The sequence below is a fragment of the Delphinapterus leucas genome, chromosome 1, assembly GCF_059928025.1.
Source record: "Delphinapterus leucas isolate spDelLeu-1000000601 "Yukka" chromosome 1, BTC_Dleu_Yukka2, whole genome shotgun sequence".
Lineage (NCBI taxonomy): Eukaryota > Metazoa > Chordata > Mammalia > Artiodactyla > Monodontidae > Delphinapterus > Delphinapterus leucas.
In genome coordinates, this window is record NC_143129.1 from 35,709,753 (window position 1) to 35,726,722 (window position 16,970).

Sequence of the window (16,970 nt, forward strand, 5' to 3'; positions counted from 1 at the left end):
CAGGAACCAGATAATGGGAGTGCTGTGGCAGGTGATGGAGAAATGTGAAGGACATTGAGATGGTTGGATATCATCCTTACAAGAATAGTTTGGAAGAGTATTGGGACAAGAGGGTAGTTGGAGAGAAGAGCCTAGGACAATAGAGATACAGAATATAAAATAGATTCAACAAGAAGTTTTAAGGCAATATAGACAAATTGGTGACTGATGATTTTTAGGGGTTGAGGGAAAAAGGAGTCATGTGGGGTTGCTAAATTTCTGCCTAGATGATTTGATGCATCATGGTGCCACCAAGAAAATTTTTAAATTCTATAAAAGGCATAGATTAAAAAGTGGGGGAAGTGAAGTGAAATTTAAGGGGCTATGAGATATCCAGGTGGACATAGTGAGTAGGTATACGTAAGTCCAACATTCAAGATAGCTTGGGTTTTCATTAGTATACAGGTATTAATATGTTGGAGAAGAGGAACATAACCCAAGAATTGAGTAGAAAGTGACAAGTAAGGTTGGCTAAGGACAAAACTCTGGAGAATACCACTGCAAAAAGAGCAGACACAAAAAGAGGAATCACAAGGGAAAAGGTCAGACAGTAAGATACCGGGAGAAAACTCTGGCTTCCCAAAAGCCAAGAGAATAGAGTTTTAGGATGGGTGAGATCAGTAATGCTGAATGCTCCAAGTTTAATTTCCTTTGGTCTGACAATGTAGACATTATTGGCCAATTTGAGAGTCTTTTCCGTAGAGTAGTAGCCGGGAGGCTATATGAGAGAGGATTTTAGAGGGAATGAGTAATGTCAAGATAGTGGGGATAGTGAATGCAGAGTACTCTTTCCAGAATAGGTGTAGTATGATAGATCAAAGGACACTAAAGGTCAAGAAAAGCGTTATTCAGATCACAAGAGACTTGAGCATTTTAGGTTGAAAATGAGAGAGTGGGAGAAACTGAGGTAGCAAGATCCTGGAGAAGAAGTTAAGTGCAGGGTCACCAATGGAAGGTGTGTTACCAACCTCTGAAACAAAAAGAAAAGACTTAAGTCTGGGTGTGGATATAGAAAATTCTGAAAACATCTGAGGTGTTGGGGAATTACTCCTGAGGCCACAGGGGTTGTTTTTTTTTTTTTTTTGATCATATAGAAGGACAGGACATCGGTGGAGGGTGAAAGGAGTTGAAGTTTGGAATAGTCACTGAGAGGAATAAGAGGGGGTTAATCAAAGGTATGTAAAAGGATTGGGAGACTGGGCTAAGGGCTGTGCTGAGCAAGAGGGTTGGGATTTTGCTGATCGATACATTGGACAGATAGGAGTATAAATCAAGGAAGAATGCTGGTGAGATACAAACTCAGATGATTAACTTGGGATCCAGGCAGGTAGGAAGGGAAGAAAGTCAAGGAAAGGGCTGATAAAATTCAATATACTGAGAGATAAAGGTATCAGAGACCTCAGCAACATCATTGAGTCAGTATAGTGCGAGTTGGAGTGTTCAAAAGCTGATATGGTGAGATGTGGAGGTCTGAGAGAAGGATGCTGGAACTTAGCGCCTGTCAATATTGTGCAGATCAATTTCTGATTTCTATTTTGTAATATTAATTGACAATAGGCAACTAAACATACCAATGTAAAGACAGTCTTTAAGAAGGGTAAAAAAAGCCACTTCATTCATCCAAAAGCCACCTAGGCACGTTTATTGTGTTTGCTTTAAACTTTCTTGTGTAATGAAATCACTGGCAAGTTGCTTTACATAGTCCCCTATATAAGACTTCTGGTTCTTATCTCTATGGGTTTGCTGGAGGACCATTATTTAGCGCTTCCCTTTCTGAACTCCTATTATGCCTATAATCCTAAACCAGTCAACTAGCCTTTAACTTGCTCTTCTTTGCAACGCAAATTATCCTAGGTAGTAGTGCGCTGATAAATGTTTAACATTCACTGAGCTGGGAAAGTAGAGATGGGAGTGTGCCATTGCTTTACAACATTTGCTGTTTTCCATGGTATAAATATTTCTCTCATGGCTGATTTCAAACCAGCAAAGGGACATCTCTTAACGTGGAGTTAGGAAAAGATACAGAGTTGCACACCATTATATAGCACTATGTTCTTCAGGACATAAAACCCTCAAGAACATAGGTAATAGTAAAATGTAGTAAAATAAATAAGAAGTAATGAGTTTTGAGTATTTACTGCCTTTGTTTTCAATATAATTGATTTGTGAGCTTATTTTAATCATGGCAGAGTTTAACAATAAGTCGGCCAAATTCCAGACATGAGCTGGCTGCACCATACTGCTGATTTTATGTCTATATTTCTTGTCTTCCCCCTTAGATTTTAAGACAGGGGCCACGACTTAAACATATTTGTATTGTCCACAGTTCTTAACACATTCTGACTTAGTAAATATTTGTTGAATAATTGATACAGTTCTGGATTAAAGGCTGAACTACGTTACCTTATACAGCTTTCTGGTTGCCATATAAACTTAGAATTACCCTGGTAAGTGTACTGGTAATATTTGTTCTGTGGAAATCATGGTTGTAGGTTTGTATATCTTGCAAATAAAAATCCTTTCTCTGGATGTTGAAGCAAAATATATTTTTTCTATACCACCACGAAGACATTATATTTGTATATGTTTTCTCAATGTTTCTTTATGATTATGAATGTATCATGAATTGCCAACATAGTATAAAATCAAATCGGAAATAAGGTGGCATCTAGTTCTTAATTAAATGTTTCAGAAATGTATTCCTTTAAAATGCCAGAGTATAATCACTAGCTAGTTAATTATGTCACAAAAACGTAGAAATGATATTTGTGGTGTCAGATGTGGTGTCAAGAAATGAAATTGTTTTTAAGGTACTGAAGAAAGTTTTTAAATCATCTCTCACTGTAATATGTTTTACACCAAGATAAACATTTTCAGCTTTTTCTACGTAAGGGGAAATATGTGTTTTTCCTGAAGACTACAGCTTCCAGGAAAACTTAAGGTAGTCAGTCATCTGACTGACTGTGATATTCTCATCTTTCATTAAATTTCTAATTCTGTTATTCCATTGCTTAAATTAAAAGCCTTGGAATTTAAAGAAATTCTAGCTCTGTATGTGCAAAGGCTATCTTTTGTTTTCCATTTTTTTGTGAGTTTCACTAAAACTTCAAGAGGGCCTAGGAGGTATCTATCACTTGTGTTTTGTTAGGGGGTCATATTTGTCTCTCCACCATTTTTCCCAGAACTTTTTAAAGTTGTACCCTAAATGCAAAGAGAAAAAGAAAGCAAGACTCTGTCTCATTTCAACTCACTGATTCTTTAAACAGAAAAACAAATTCAGAAGAAAATGATTACAATTGAGAAAGTAAGTTTTAAGAATGGAGTTGAATCACTAGGTAAGGGTTTTGAAGTTTTAAGTTTTTACCCATAGTGTTTTGTTGTATTTTATCTCATTTTTTCAGTTTTGACATATAATTGTAAGATGTTGAAACTGTATAACATGAGTTGATATATATACACATTGTGAAAGGGTTCCCCTGAGTTAATCAACACATTCATCATCTCACATGTTTATTTATTTATTTTTTTGGTGTGAACATTTACATTCTACTTTCTTAGCAAAGTTCAATTATACAATACAGTGTTAACTATAGTCACTACGTTTTACATTAGATCCTCAGACATTTTATAGGTTTTATAAAAACCTATATGAAAGTTTACCAAACTTTTATGAACCTTTCCCTATGGAAAGGGAACCCTTTCCCTGGTGACAACTGTTCTACACTTTGTTTCTATGAGTTCTACTTTTTTTTGGATTTCACATATAAGTGATACCATGCAGTATTTGTCTTTCTCTGTCTGGTTTATTTCACTTAGCATAATGCCCTCCAGTTTCATCCTTAAAACAAAGTTTAAAGAAGACCTTTCGCTTCTTGTTGCAGCAAATCAGATTCTAATTTGTGGCTCAGTGCATTTTTTTAATAGACAATTTTTTAAAAGCAGTTTTAGGTTCACAGAAAAATTGAGTGGAAATTACAGAGATTTTCCATATGCTCCTGCCCTCCCACACATGCATAGCTTCCCCCATTATCTACATCTCTCACCAGAGTGGTACATTTGTTAGAATTGATGAACCTACACCTTGACACATAATAATCGCACAAAGTCCACAGTTTACATTAGGGTTCACTCTTGGTGCTGTACATTCTGTGGGTTTGGACAAATGTATAATGACATGTGTCCACCATCATAGTATCATACAGAGTATTTTCAAGGCCCTAAAAATCCTCTGCGCCCTGCCTATTCAACCCTCCCTCCCCCTGCATCCCAGCAATCACTGATTTTTAATTGTCTATCCACAGTTTTGCCTTTTCCAGAATGTCATATAGTTAGAACCATGCAGTATGTAACCTTTTCAGATTGGCTTCTTTTACTTCGTAATATGCATTTATGACTTTTCATGGATAGCTTATTTCTTTTTAGTGCTTTTAGTGCTTTTTAGTGCTGGATCATATGGCAAGTAGGTTTAGTTTTGTGAGAAACTGCCAAACTGTCTTCCAAGGTGGCTGCACCCATTTTGCATTCCCACCAGCACTGAATGAGAGTTCCTATTGTTCCACATTCTTGCCAGCATTTGAGGTTGTCAGTGTTTTGGATTTTGCACATTCTAGTAGGTGTGTAATGATATCTCATTGTGATTTTAGTTTCCACTTCTCTAATGATGTAGAACGTGAAATATCTTTTCATATACTTATTGCCATCTGTATACCTTCTTTGGTGATGTGTCTGCTCAGATCTTTTGCCCATTTTTTAATCAGGTTGTTTGTTTTAGTGTTGAGTTTTAAGAGTTGTTTGTATATTTTCGATGACTGCCCTTTATCAGATATGTGTTTTGCAAATATTTTCTCCTAGTCTATGGCTTGTCTTTTTGTTCTCTTGACAGTGTCTTTTTCAGAGCAGAGTTTTTAATTTGAACGAAGTCCAGTTTATCAATGTTTTCTCTCATGGAGTGGTATCTTAAAAGTCATTGCCAAACCCAATATCATCTAGATTTTCTTCCAGTTTTACAGCTTTGTATTTTATCTTTGGGTCTATGATCCATTTTGAGTTGTTTTCCTGTAACTGGGATAATGTCTGTGTCTAGATTGAGAGTTTTTATCAGGAATGGGTGCTGGATTTTGTCAAGTGCTTTTTCTGCATCTGTTGATATGATTTCCTTCTTCTTTAGCCTTCCCTAACCCCAGAGAGCTCCCTTGTGTCAACTTGGGGTCCTTGCTCCCATCACCAGCCCCAGGCATCCACTAATCTACTTCCTATTTCTATAAACTTTTCTTTTCTGGGCATTTCCTACAAATGGGATTATTCAATATGCAGTCTTTTGTGTCTGGCTTCTGTCACTTAGCATAATGTTTTTGAGTTGTATCCATGCTGTAGAATGTATCTCTCTTAAAAAAATATAACAGCTGTTTTATAGTTACTATATATTCGTATACCCTTGCTATATATCAGTATAACTATTAATAAATATTTAACTAGGTAGAAAATAAGACTACACACTATTCAAACTCATCTGTCTATAAGAAAGCCATTTGGTGTATTTATTACACATAGAACATGATGGTTGTTCTACAGATACAGGCTATTGACTAGTCAATTGACCTGTAATAATGATTTTTAAAGTATAAAGTTTTACCAATAGAACTATATTTAGAAAATATAGCTACACCAATATTGATTTACTTTAATAGAATATAGCAATAAAAAACAAAGGAGCAAAACTGCTTCTAGGAGGACACATCATGTTCAGATTTGCATGAGTAACTTCAACTTCCTCCTGAAAATCTAATTAATCTTGTTGAACAAATGGAATACTTAACATCTGATATGTCTAAAAACTAGTTTAAAAGCTCCAAGGCTGCCATGGGTTTCAGGAAAACACCTGAAAGTCACAGAATGTTTATGTATATAAACAATTGTACTTACAAATTATCCTCAAGTCTCTTCAAGGATTCCAAAACTAATGAATGAACACTGTCTGCAGAGCAGGATCCAAAGCAATTTAGGGCTGAAATGTATCTAATTTTCATAACCCAGTCATTATGTAGCTTCCTTTTAACACTGAGAATTACAAGAAAAAAAGGGGGTTATGTTACACTCACGAACACATCATGTTGAGTTTCTCTTTGGTATTTCACTTTTACTTTAACCAAATCGCAGCTCTGAGCTGTGGTAAAGCCTACATGTGTAACACTATCTTATGCATTATACTTTCAATTGTTTAACTATATGATCGTCATCATATTTTAAATGAAAAAATAAAAGTTTATCATCAGAGTTTGAGCTATAGATTCAGAATTATAGGAATAATCTAGAAGAAACCCAGTCCAATATTGACATGATCATCCTTACCCTACTGAAAAAGTTCTGATCATGCAAATGGAGGACTGTGTTTTATATTGTTTTTTATCTTGTATGAGTCAATTCATTTTCATATTTCCCATGAATACATTCAAAACTGAAGAACTAGGCAGTTTATAATCCCAGATCACTGGTAAAGCTGAGGCTCGGACAGCCTTCAAAGTCTTTGTCAAAGGCTTGCTCATCAGTACACAGGACATTTGAGGGAGAGGTTTAGCACTAGAGGCCAAAACTGCCATAAAATTCTTCTTGTCTTAACCTGGAAGAAGCCATCTTCATGGTATTTTATTTACTCATATTTTATAGTGTATTTGTTTCCTCATCCACAAACACTTATTGAGCACTTATTGTATCCCAGGTATCAAGGACATAAAGATGATTAAGGTAAAATCCTTATCACCAAGTTCCTTAGATTGTAGTTGAGAAATAGACATATTTATAACTCAAGGCAGGAAAGTTTGACAATATTGGATTAAACAGAGTGGGAGTCAGGGGAGATTTCTTTTTTCCATGCCAGATTGTGTTAAATTTTGAACTCTGGATACTGGCTAGTTCTTTCTTTAATTTCTACAATGTTTTGCTTCAACACTCAGCTTATATATATATACACTTCAGTCTCAAATAATTTGTCATGTATATAATGATCAGCTGCATGATTAAATCATCTACAAAAGAACCAGTATGAATTAGCATTCATTTAACTGTACTCACATTCCTCAAATTCCCCCAATCTCGTTTCTAACATATCTGTCTAATGGAAGCAGAGATGGAAAACGGGCCATGGAATTTTCTGACAGGTGATGCACATCTCAGTAAAGAGAAGATTCATGTCTCAGCATCTCTTCTAAGAGCCTATCATAATTGGAATAAAGTGCTTGATAGTAAATAGAGCAGCACATCACATACTGGGAAACTCCCCCATCAGAGTTTAATACTTTGGTGGAACTAAGTAATACTGCTAATATATGAAGGATGGAAAATGGAGCCAGATAATCATTGTGTCATTCTTAGGGTTTCAGCAATGGGCTAGTCTTAATTCCGTTGTAGCAATAGATATAATGAGCTTCGAATTACATATTCTATCTCTGGAATAAAATATTTGCTATATTAATAACAAAATATAATCCTGTATTTTTCAAACTTTTTTTCTTATTCTAAAAGGAAAATTTTGTTTGTACAAAATTTAGAAAGTAGAAAACCATAGAGAAGAAAAGAAAAATCACTTCTCTGAAGTTCCGAAGAGAATCATCATTAACATTTTGGGATATTTACATTCAATATTTTTCTTTCTAAGTAGAAATACGCAGACATACAAATGGACACATATACATACTGACACATATACATAAATAAAACTGGATTCAATGTACATAAAAAAATAAAAAGTTTTTTACTTAATATTATATTATGAACATTTTCCATATTATTAAATATCTTTCAAAATATAATTTAATGGAGATGCATGGCATTCTCTATTATGGTTATACTACGATTTACTGAATGCCCTTAATGCCTTAAATATTTTTTAGGACTCTGACAAAAAAATGAAATTTACATATAAATGTATTACACATGTATGGACATATTTATAAAATATGTAATTATATTTATAGAATTTATATTATATCACACATTTATATAATACTTGAATTATTTATTTAAATGATTACTTATTACAATTAATCATTCCCCTATTGTTGGACACTAGATATTTTATTATTAGAAATAATGCTGTGATAATCATACTTATATTCTTAAACACATGGAGATCACAGGTCTCAGTGTATAAATGTTTATTAAGACACCTGATGCATCTGCCCAAATTGCTTTCCAGAAGGGATTCAACTCATACTTTCACCACCAGCAGTATGCGAGAATGCCCATCTCACAACATCATACCCATTTTTAATCTGTTCTAATTTTATGTGAGAAGTTGTATATGATTATAAGTTGTACTTCTTTGATTAATAAAAAGGTTGTATTTAGTATAAAACTTGTATTTCTGCTAATAAAAGTAATATATGCCTTACTCTAAAAACTTCAAAAACACTACAATTATAAAGCAGACAATAGAAATCACCCATAACCTCATCAGTTGGAAACTGTTCTTAGCATTCTTGCCTGATGATCAGTTTGAAATGTTTATTGACTGCTGTGTGGGCATGTGTGTGAATTATCTGTTCATCGTCTTTGTCAGTTTTTATCTTGAGAAATTATTGTTTTTTAATTGAGTTCTAAAACCTATTAAAGATTATTAACCAACTGTCTGTCATATTTGTTATAGATATTTATCCCAGTTTGTTATTTACTTTCAAAATATTATCTTTTGATGTGTATAGTCAAATCTATCAAACTTTTTCTTTGAATTCTGTATCCATTGCTTTTATGTTTAGAATTGTCTTCCATATTTAAGTACTAGTAAACAGCCATGCATGTCTTTTATATTTTATTCATGATTTAATTTTTCACTGAATTCATTCAAGTACCTATAGATTTTCATTGTCAGTAGCACTTAAAATAGGAATTTCAGTTGCTAATTTTCCTGTCTGTCTTCCCTATTATACTGGAAGTTCCTTGAGGTAAAAAACATTTCTTTTTCAGCTTTGTATTTAAAATCTCTACCATGGGGTCTGGCATATTATTTTCACTACATAAATACTTGAACGATGTCTATATTAAAACAATTGGATTTTCCCGTAATACCCTTACCTTTTAAAGTTCTTTGAGTCTAACACCTGATATTGTAATTTTTTTTTGGATTTTGCCTGCTTGAGTCCAAAGTCATCACTATTTACTGTGAATTTGTTCACAAAACCACCATCGTCCCCCAAGAGGATGTCATCTTGGCAGAGCTGGTCAGGCAGAGACACTACACACACACAAAGGAGGCAATGATCCATAGGTTTTATGACAAAATAGTTTTCCTAGAAACAGAAGAACACTTTTAATAAGTTATCGTGTTGCTCTAAATATCTAAATATTAAATTTAAATATTGCTCTTATTATTTGATAAGATTTTACTTTCCGATGTTTCTCATTTTAGATATTCCCACTGTTAAAGGAACTAGAAAGAAACAAAGTTAACTAAGTAGAAGTTAACGAATGAACTTCTCACTGTGAGCCCAACATTGTGCTTTTGGGTGTTTTGTGGGGAAAAAGTGTGAGGTACCTGTCTCTAGCTCAATAAATAATGAGATTTTCTAATGTATTACTGTGAACATTCCTTTCTTGAATTCGTAAGGCAATATTAACAGGAAGCATTAAAAAGTTCAGGTGTTAAAAGACCATTGAAATTAAAATGGATGGTAAATAGGAAAATCTAATATCAAAGTCCCAATTACTTTACAAGGAGAAAAATATCCTAACATCTACATTTATCCAGAAATATTCAGCAAGCATTTATCAAGCTGACTCTATACTATTGAACTGGGTTCACTAAGCTATATGGCCATTGTTTTCCTGGATCTTAATTTCTACCTAAGGAGAAGAAAAAAGTATTTAAAAAATTTTAAATTTGTTTTGTTTCCTATAGAATAAGTGAGACTTGAGCATATTTAGAGGTTCATTCAGTCTTTCAACAAATATTTATTGAGCACCTACAACGTGGCAAGAACCATTCTAGCCATGGGCTTATGGTGATGAACAAAAATTTCTGGCTTTGTGGAGCTACTGTCCTAGTCGGGGGCGACAGATGAATTAAACAGATAATTCCAGATAATGGGATGTGCACTTAAAAACATAAGCCAGAGCACTGTGATAAAGAGTGACTTAAGAGGTCATTTTGGGTCCCATGGTCAGGGAAGGTGGCCTTGGGTCTAGGACCTGAATTGGTTGAGAGGAAGATTCAGAAGAGGTTGAAAAGAAGGATCCTAGGAGAAGAGATTAATGTCAAAAAAGATAGAAAGGGAAAAGGCTATGGAGTCTTGTCCTGGACAAGGCAGGAGGGGATGGGGGGTGTCAGATACAGGGAGTGTCAGATATTTTGTCTTTAGAGAGAGGAAGGAAGAAAGAAAGGAAGTAGTGTTGTATTGTTAGTTAAAGCTGTAGGTGGAGGGCTGGAATTTGAAAGAGGACAAGCCTTTCAGACTCAGTGTTCTCAGAAGCAGGAAGAAGTTCACCTGTCGAAAGGGAAAGGGCTTGAGAAGAATAATGGAATTTTGGAATACTTGCCAGGAGTGGGAAAGTGAGTTGGCAAGAATCAGAAAGAGATTGATAAATGCCCCTGAGTGCTCAGGTGAGTCTGCAGACCCTGAATTTGTAGTGATGACAAATAGTGTGGCTCTGAGTTTTTCTCTAGCAGTGCTTAGCCACTGCAAAGGAGCAAAGAAGGGCTATAGCACCTATCCGAGATTCAAGTTTTGAAGGACAGAGATTTAAGAGATGATCCATCCAGGGGGTAATGTGAGAAGGGAAAGAGGGAAGAAGCAGGGGTACTGAAGAGTGGAAGAAGATGCTTTCAATGAACTGGAGGCTTCTATGAGATTGAAAAGCAAGAGTGAAAACAGGAGAGAGCGGGAAGGAAAAGAAGTTGTAATCAAACTATACGACATGAGATAGTGACACATCACATAATAAAATACATTAAGCAAACAGCTGCCTTCTTTAAAATCACCTTAGTATCATTAGTTGGCCAATATTGTAGACAAGAATAGGAAGTTTACTATTTTACTGAGACTAGTATGGCACAGAGGAAGGTTAAATTATTTGTTAATCCTACATGTCCTTCAAAGTCAGCCTGCTTCCTGAGGGTATTTTTTTAATAACCCCAATGCTTAGTGATCTCCCCTCTCCCTGAGTACCTGTTCTTTTTTACTGTACCATCATATTATATATTATGTTTGTTTGTGAGAATCTTCAAGATTGAGTTTTGTTTGAGTGTAGGGAACATGTTCATTACTTCTATATGTCTACAGATGCTCAATAAATATTGTAAATTGGTTAAGTGGTAACATATCACTAACTGAGGGGATTAACATTAACATCTGCCCATTCGATTTTTTGCCAGGATTAGGCATTTGATTTTAGTAGTTTTCTTGCCAAATGAAGCTGGACTGAAGAGAAGGGCTTTGAACTGGTTAACATGAGTATAACCAAAAAGATAATACGTGGATTCAGAGAAAGGTATAAAAGAAGAAAGGAACTAATCATTCTCTCTCAAAAACAAAACAAATTAAACATACACTAAATGGAAAGAATGTTCCCTTTTAATTAAGACTCACAGAATATTGATGCTGGACTTGATTATCTTAGTTAAACTCCCTCATTTTATATATGAGGAAACTGATGTTCAATAGAGAAAGTGTGTTGCTCATTTCCTCCCAGTATGGAAAAGACAATCCAATTTCTTTGAGTATCTCTTGACACAGTACCTGGCTGCTCCCTTGAGCTTTATAATCCCAGACAATAATGGTCCTTTCAGTAGTAGCAACAATTCGTTTCAGCTGAGAGAGGTAATCACAACCTGTAATCCAGGAGGTATCCTGATAGAAAAGCATAGGATTGGCATGTTGTGTTTTGGAGTATATTGTGTTTTGTTTTATCACACAATGGTGGCTACTAAAAGAGCAGATTACTTACATTAAAAGCCCCATTTTGCCCCCTTATTTGCAGAGGAGCCACACAAGGTCTCTTCTTCAATGTCCTGAGAAGAGGCTTCCATCTTTTTCCCTTTCACCCTCAGCCTGAGTTTCTCAGAACCATCATCTGGAGAATGACACAGCTAGAGCCTGGCACAGCTCCCTGGAAGCACACAGCCACTGACCAAGCAGTCATCTTTATGCACTGTTCTTTTACATGAGAGCACTTCTGCACAGGAACTCAGTGGGACTAGATTTAGGGCACCGATTAAGTGAGTTTTCTGGCCCTGTCCTCATGCTTAAATTTTTTAGCTGGAAAAGACCTTAGTGGTCATCTGGTCAGTGATCAAGTTGAGGTCAGTGAGTCTGCCTTGTGCTTTCCTAAAGTCACCAGATTGGCATGGCTAGGATTCATAATATCTCTGACAACACACTACTTTACGAGAACAATGGCTCCCACTTGTGAGTGTCTTCTGTGCCAGAAACTGCTGCCTGTGTTTCAGGCATGCCCTTGAACCTTCTGTAAAACCCGTTAGGAATTTTAAGAAAGTTTCAGAAATGGAGGCTCCTCTGCATGGCACCCTCAGTGCATTTCAGTGCATACAAGCAGGGTGAAAGTCAATCATTCTCCATCTATCATAAAGCCACAGTGGGATTCTGAGAGCAATTCACCATAGCTTTACAATATCTGCCACAAGATTACTGTTCCAGTTAGCAATATGGATTAAATAAATTACAATATTGCACTCAAGTTTTTTATGCTGTTTTCAAGTTTAGAATAAAATGTTTTCAAATAATTTTCACTGGCTATTTCCTTGTTCTCACAACATGGGTTTTGTCTGTCTTTCACTTTCCTCAATAGTGAGCACTTAGAAAAACAGGCGAAGATTTTAAATGGAAGCTTCCAAGGAATAGTCAGTTTCCAAGCAATGCTCTACAATCAGATTAACTCAGAAAGCAAGGTCTGTGTCCTCTTTGCTGTTGCTCAAGGTTTAGTTTGGATCCTAGTCAATAAAGATAAAGCTACAGCCTATGAAAACCTCTTATTCTCAGAGTGTATTCAGGCTCTTCATTGAGATTTTGATTAGTTATGGAGGAACCATCATCAGTCAGTTTAACTTAATTAGGAATTTTTTAAAGTACTTACTGTAACATTGGTGCTGGTCTGAACTCTCATCTATAAGAAAGAGGAAGAGAATAATGATCCCCAGCTGGCACTACAATTAAAGATGAAAATGCTGGCTCTAAAGCAACACGGTACCTCTTTGGTTAACCTCACTTGTCATTTCTACCTTCTGTTAGTCTCCTTGTTCCTTCTGCCTCTGAAAAATCTAGCTGTAATCTAGCTCTGTAAAATAATGCACTGTTTGCTTTGGGCAAATTTATGTTTCTGTGGCTTGTCTTTAAGCCTGGTCACTATGCTCTTAGGCTTAAACTTTATTAGTTATTTGTTCCTCCTATTTGCAAACTGCCTCACATTCTTTAGCTATTCAGAGCAACCTTTGATACCAAAAATTGGGACTGCAAAATAATACTAACAGCAATGGCAAGAACGGTAAACAGGTCAATATGAATATAGATTGATACAGAAAAAAAGAACTTTTCACTTGAGATATCTCTCAAGTTACTGAGATTTAAGAACATTCTATCCAATGGGCTTTCTCTTTTATTCAATAAATATGTATTGAATGAATATCATATCCTAAGTACTATGCTGGCTGAGAATCATAGATTTATCCAAGCAGAGCTAGTATGTATTACTTGAGCAGCCTCTTATACCCTTAAAGCTTGTTAAATGCTCCCAAGGTAAAGGTTAGCGTCTGAAATATATTAATGACCTAGTTTCTTTTGCGTGCTCTAATGGTCTTGGGGAAAGTCTAGAAAATGGCTGCCCAGAAGGATGGCTCATGTGAAAAGGAGAAAAAGTAAATCGAGATTACTAAAATTGTTAGTTCTGGTCATCACAGACTGTCTTTCATCTGAAGAGTTCAAAAATGCTTTTGCAACCGGGACTTTTTTCTAGATGGAAAAAATAAAGGGCTCAAAGAAATTCCTCTTCTATTTCTCTATCTCTATCTTTAGTGGAAGTCACTTGTTTAAAATTCTGTAATCTACTCTAAAATTTTTATAATCCTTATATATCTTCTGAATTTTCTAAATCTAGCCTTTTTGTAGGAACTTTCATTAATGACGTTTACAGTCTACATCACCAAGCCCTCCAGCGAGCACCATGAAAATCCTTAAATGTATTTATTCTACCTCAGATAGAGCCTAAACTGTGGGTGTAAGATATTTTGCATTATTAACGGCTATCTTTTAATAAATTATTCCTGTGACCTACCCTGCCAAATTACTTTTCTCACAGAATGTACCATCCTATTTTTAAGGCATGCAGAAAAATACTATTTATTCCTGGAGTACCAAATCTTTAAATAGAAACAGGTGGTGAGCATCTGCATGTTTGTGAGTACACATGTGTGCGCCTATAAGCATGTGTGAGTGTGTGTGTGAGTGTGAGGGAGAGAGAGAGAGAGAGACATATCTGGAAATATGATAATGCCCTCTCACTTATTTCACATAATCCTGAACTATTTCATTATGAAGATCATAATTTTCCTCCTCACTGTTTTTCTTTAGATACCATGTTAGTTCTATTTTTGAGGAAATAAAGGTAAAAAATGAGAAGGGAATTAATGCATCGAGAAAAGAGTGATCAAGGAAGGTTTTCACACTTCAATGAGGCAAATCCATTTTTATTTTCACATTATTTGTTCATAATTGTAATTGCCAACATTTACTAAGTGCCTACAATGATGTTAAGTGCTTTATGTTGATTAACTCATGTAAACAGCACAACTACGTAGGGAGGGATATTCTCTGGTTTGGGTGAGGAGGAACTGGGGCCTGGATATAAAAAGTATCATGCACAGCTGGCGGTGTGGAGGCAAAGCCAGTCTCCACGCCCGTACTCAGAATCTCCTGCTGCACCTCTGGGTGCAGGCCACCCACTCTGACACGATCTGGCTGCCTATGATGGAAATCACTGAAAGGCTGAAAATTATTGTTGAAATTTTAATCATGTGATGATTATTTTAAATATATTTTATTTGTATAAAGCTTGCCTCTACTTGGAAATAAACTAATAATTGGACCAATTTTTTGACATTTAACACCAAACATTTATTTTCATGGTGAAATATGATACAGATGATATCGTCATACATTCCATGAAAATCTCTCATATTTTGAAAATAGAAGTCCAAAACATAAATTTAGAAAGAAGTGACAATAATAGCAATGCCTTAAAATGTTTCCAACATTCATTATCTCATTTGAAATTCACTACAATCCTCTGAGGGAGAGGAGACTGATCCTATTGTCTTCATTTTACAGATATGAAAAAAAGAGACGTGAAAAGATACAAGTTGGCTCATTAAGTTCCCTACTTAACATCTAGGCTGTTAAAATAGAGGAGCTAGAATTTGAGCCTTGTTTTTAACTTCAAGTACAAGGTTCTTGTTGGGACCTTTTATTACTTGGTAGTATTATGACAAAATCACTTGGCTTGTGAGTGTTTATGATGTTATCTGAGAAATTATCCAGGATCATCCTTAATTATGCTGATGCCACATGGTTCAATATGACACCCCAAGGAACAATGCCGAATGCAGTTACCAAAATCTCAAAAACTGCTGTGGGGTTCAGCGAGCTCCTCGTTTTAGTAATACTTGGTGTTTTTTTTGGAATAACTCTGAAATATGGCTATGGTTTCTGCTGCATCTGATACATAGGCATAATGCATAGACAAAACAAAAGAGAGGAAGGAAGGAAGAAAGGAGGGAGGAAGGAATCCAAGCTTTCAAATTACCTGGCTATTAAAGACTGTTATCAATCCTTTCTGAGAAGCTGTTATTAGTAAATCCAACTGAGGAATCTTGACAATGCACTTAACCACATCCCGTCTTCTACTACCTGTTGATGGCACAACACTCATTTCAACTCCTAGCAGTAAAGATCCTAAAAGTCACTTGTTAGTTTTATTTAAAAAAAAGAAAAAGGAAACAACCAGCTTTTTGCTAGAAAGGCTTTAGTTACTTAAAAATTAAAGTGGAATAAAACCAAAAAATGAGCAACTATTGCTTTTTAATTATCCTTAGAGATAGTAATCTGATGTTATAGTGTTTTCCAACTAAACACGGTGCATGAATTCCCAGAGAAAATGTAAGATCATACCCCATCCCACCCCCATGTGTACATTTCAGAGAATGAGTTTTCCAAAGGTCTTTTAGAATCATTTCTATTTTAAGATCTTCACATCTCAGGAGCTCTTTCTTTGAACTATCACCATGTGATTTACACAGAATAAAAACCTAATACTATCTCAGGCTTTCCAGTACAAAAGAATGAAACTACTTTAATACTGTTATTAAGGCTTTTTTTTTTTTTTTTACTTTATGCATTTTGAAGAAAACACTTTCAAGTTTCTTTGCCTATGTGGATGATTTAAATCAAGTTTTTATAATTGTAAACTCTTAGAGAGGAAAAGCAAGTGGACAAATCTCATACTCCAGTATTATCCCCCTAATTCATGCATTCTCAACAGAGAAATTATTGCTCCCAAAGGGGTACAAATTGGTTCTTGGGCAGGGGGTGGCGGTGGCAGTGGTGTGTGAATGAGTTTTACTCTCTGTGTCAAAAGCTCAGATATACATACAGTACATAGACCGATACACAGTATATCTGAGGTATTAAAATGTCTGGGGGTCAGGGGGAAGGAGGTTGAGAGGGGATTTGGGATGAGATTAGAAAAGAAGGTCCAAAAGATTCCTTGGAGGGGTCAATAATGAAAAAACAGGCACAGAATATTATTTTATTCCAAGCCACCATCATTCTCTTTGCTTCAACTCCTTCCCCACTATAGACTACTTTTATCACAGAAACCAGAACATTTGAAGGGTAACTCAGGCCAGGCCTCTCTCCTCTCTGCAGTCTTCTCAC

The 16,970-nt window shown here is 35.6% G+C and overlaps 1 protein-coding gene across 1 annotated transcript in view; it reads right to left on the reverse strand.

Moving 5' to 3' along the window:
- WDR64 (WD repeat domain 64) overlaps positions 1-16,970 on the reverse strand; it is a 147,027-nt gene that overhangs the window by 104,636 nt on the left and 25,421 nt on the right. Inside the window, exons 4-7 of the mRNA XM_089907955.1 lie at positions 15,839-15,944; positions 11,766-11,913; positions 9,106-9,320; positions 5,962-6,096 (exon numbers count right to left, since the gene is read on the reverse strand). Coding sequence (XP_089764081.1) covers positions 5,962-6,096; positions 9,106-9,320; positions 11,766-11,913; positions 15,839-15,944 — 604 coding nt within the window. The remainder of the gene's footprint in view (positions 1-5,961; positions 6,097-9,105; positions 9,321-11,765; positions 11,914-15,838; positions 15,945-16,970) is intronic.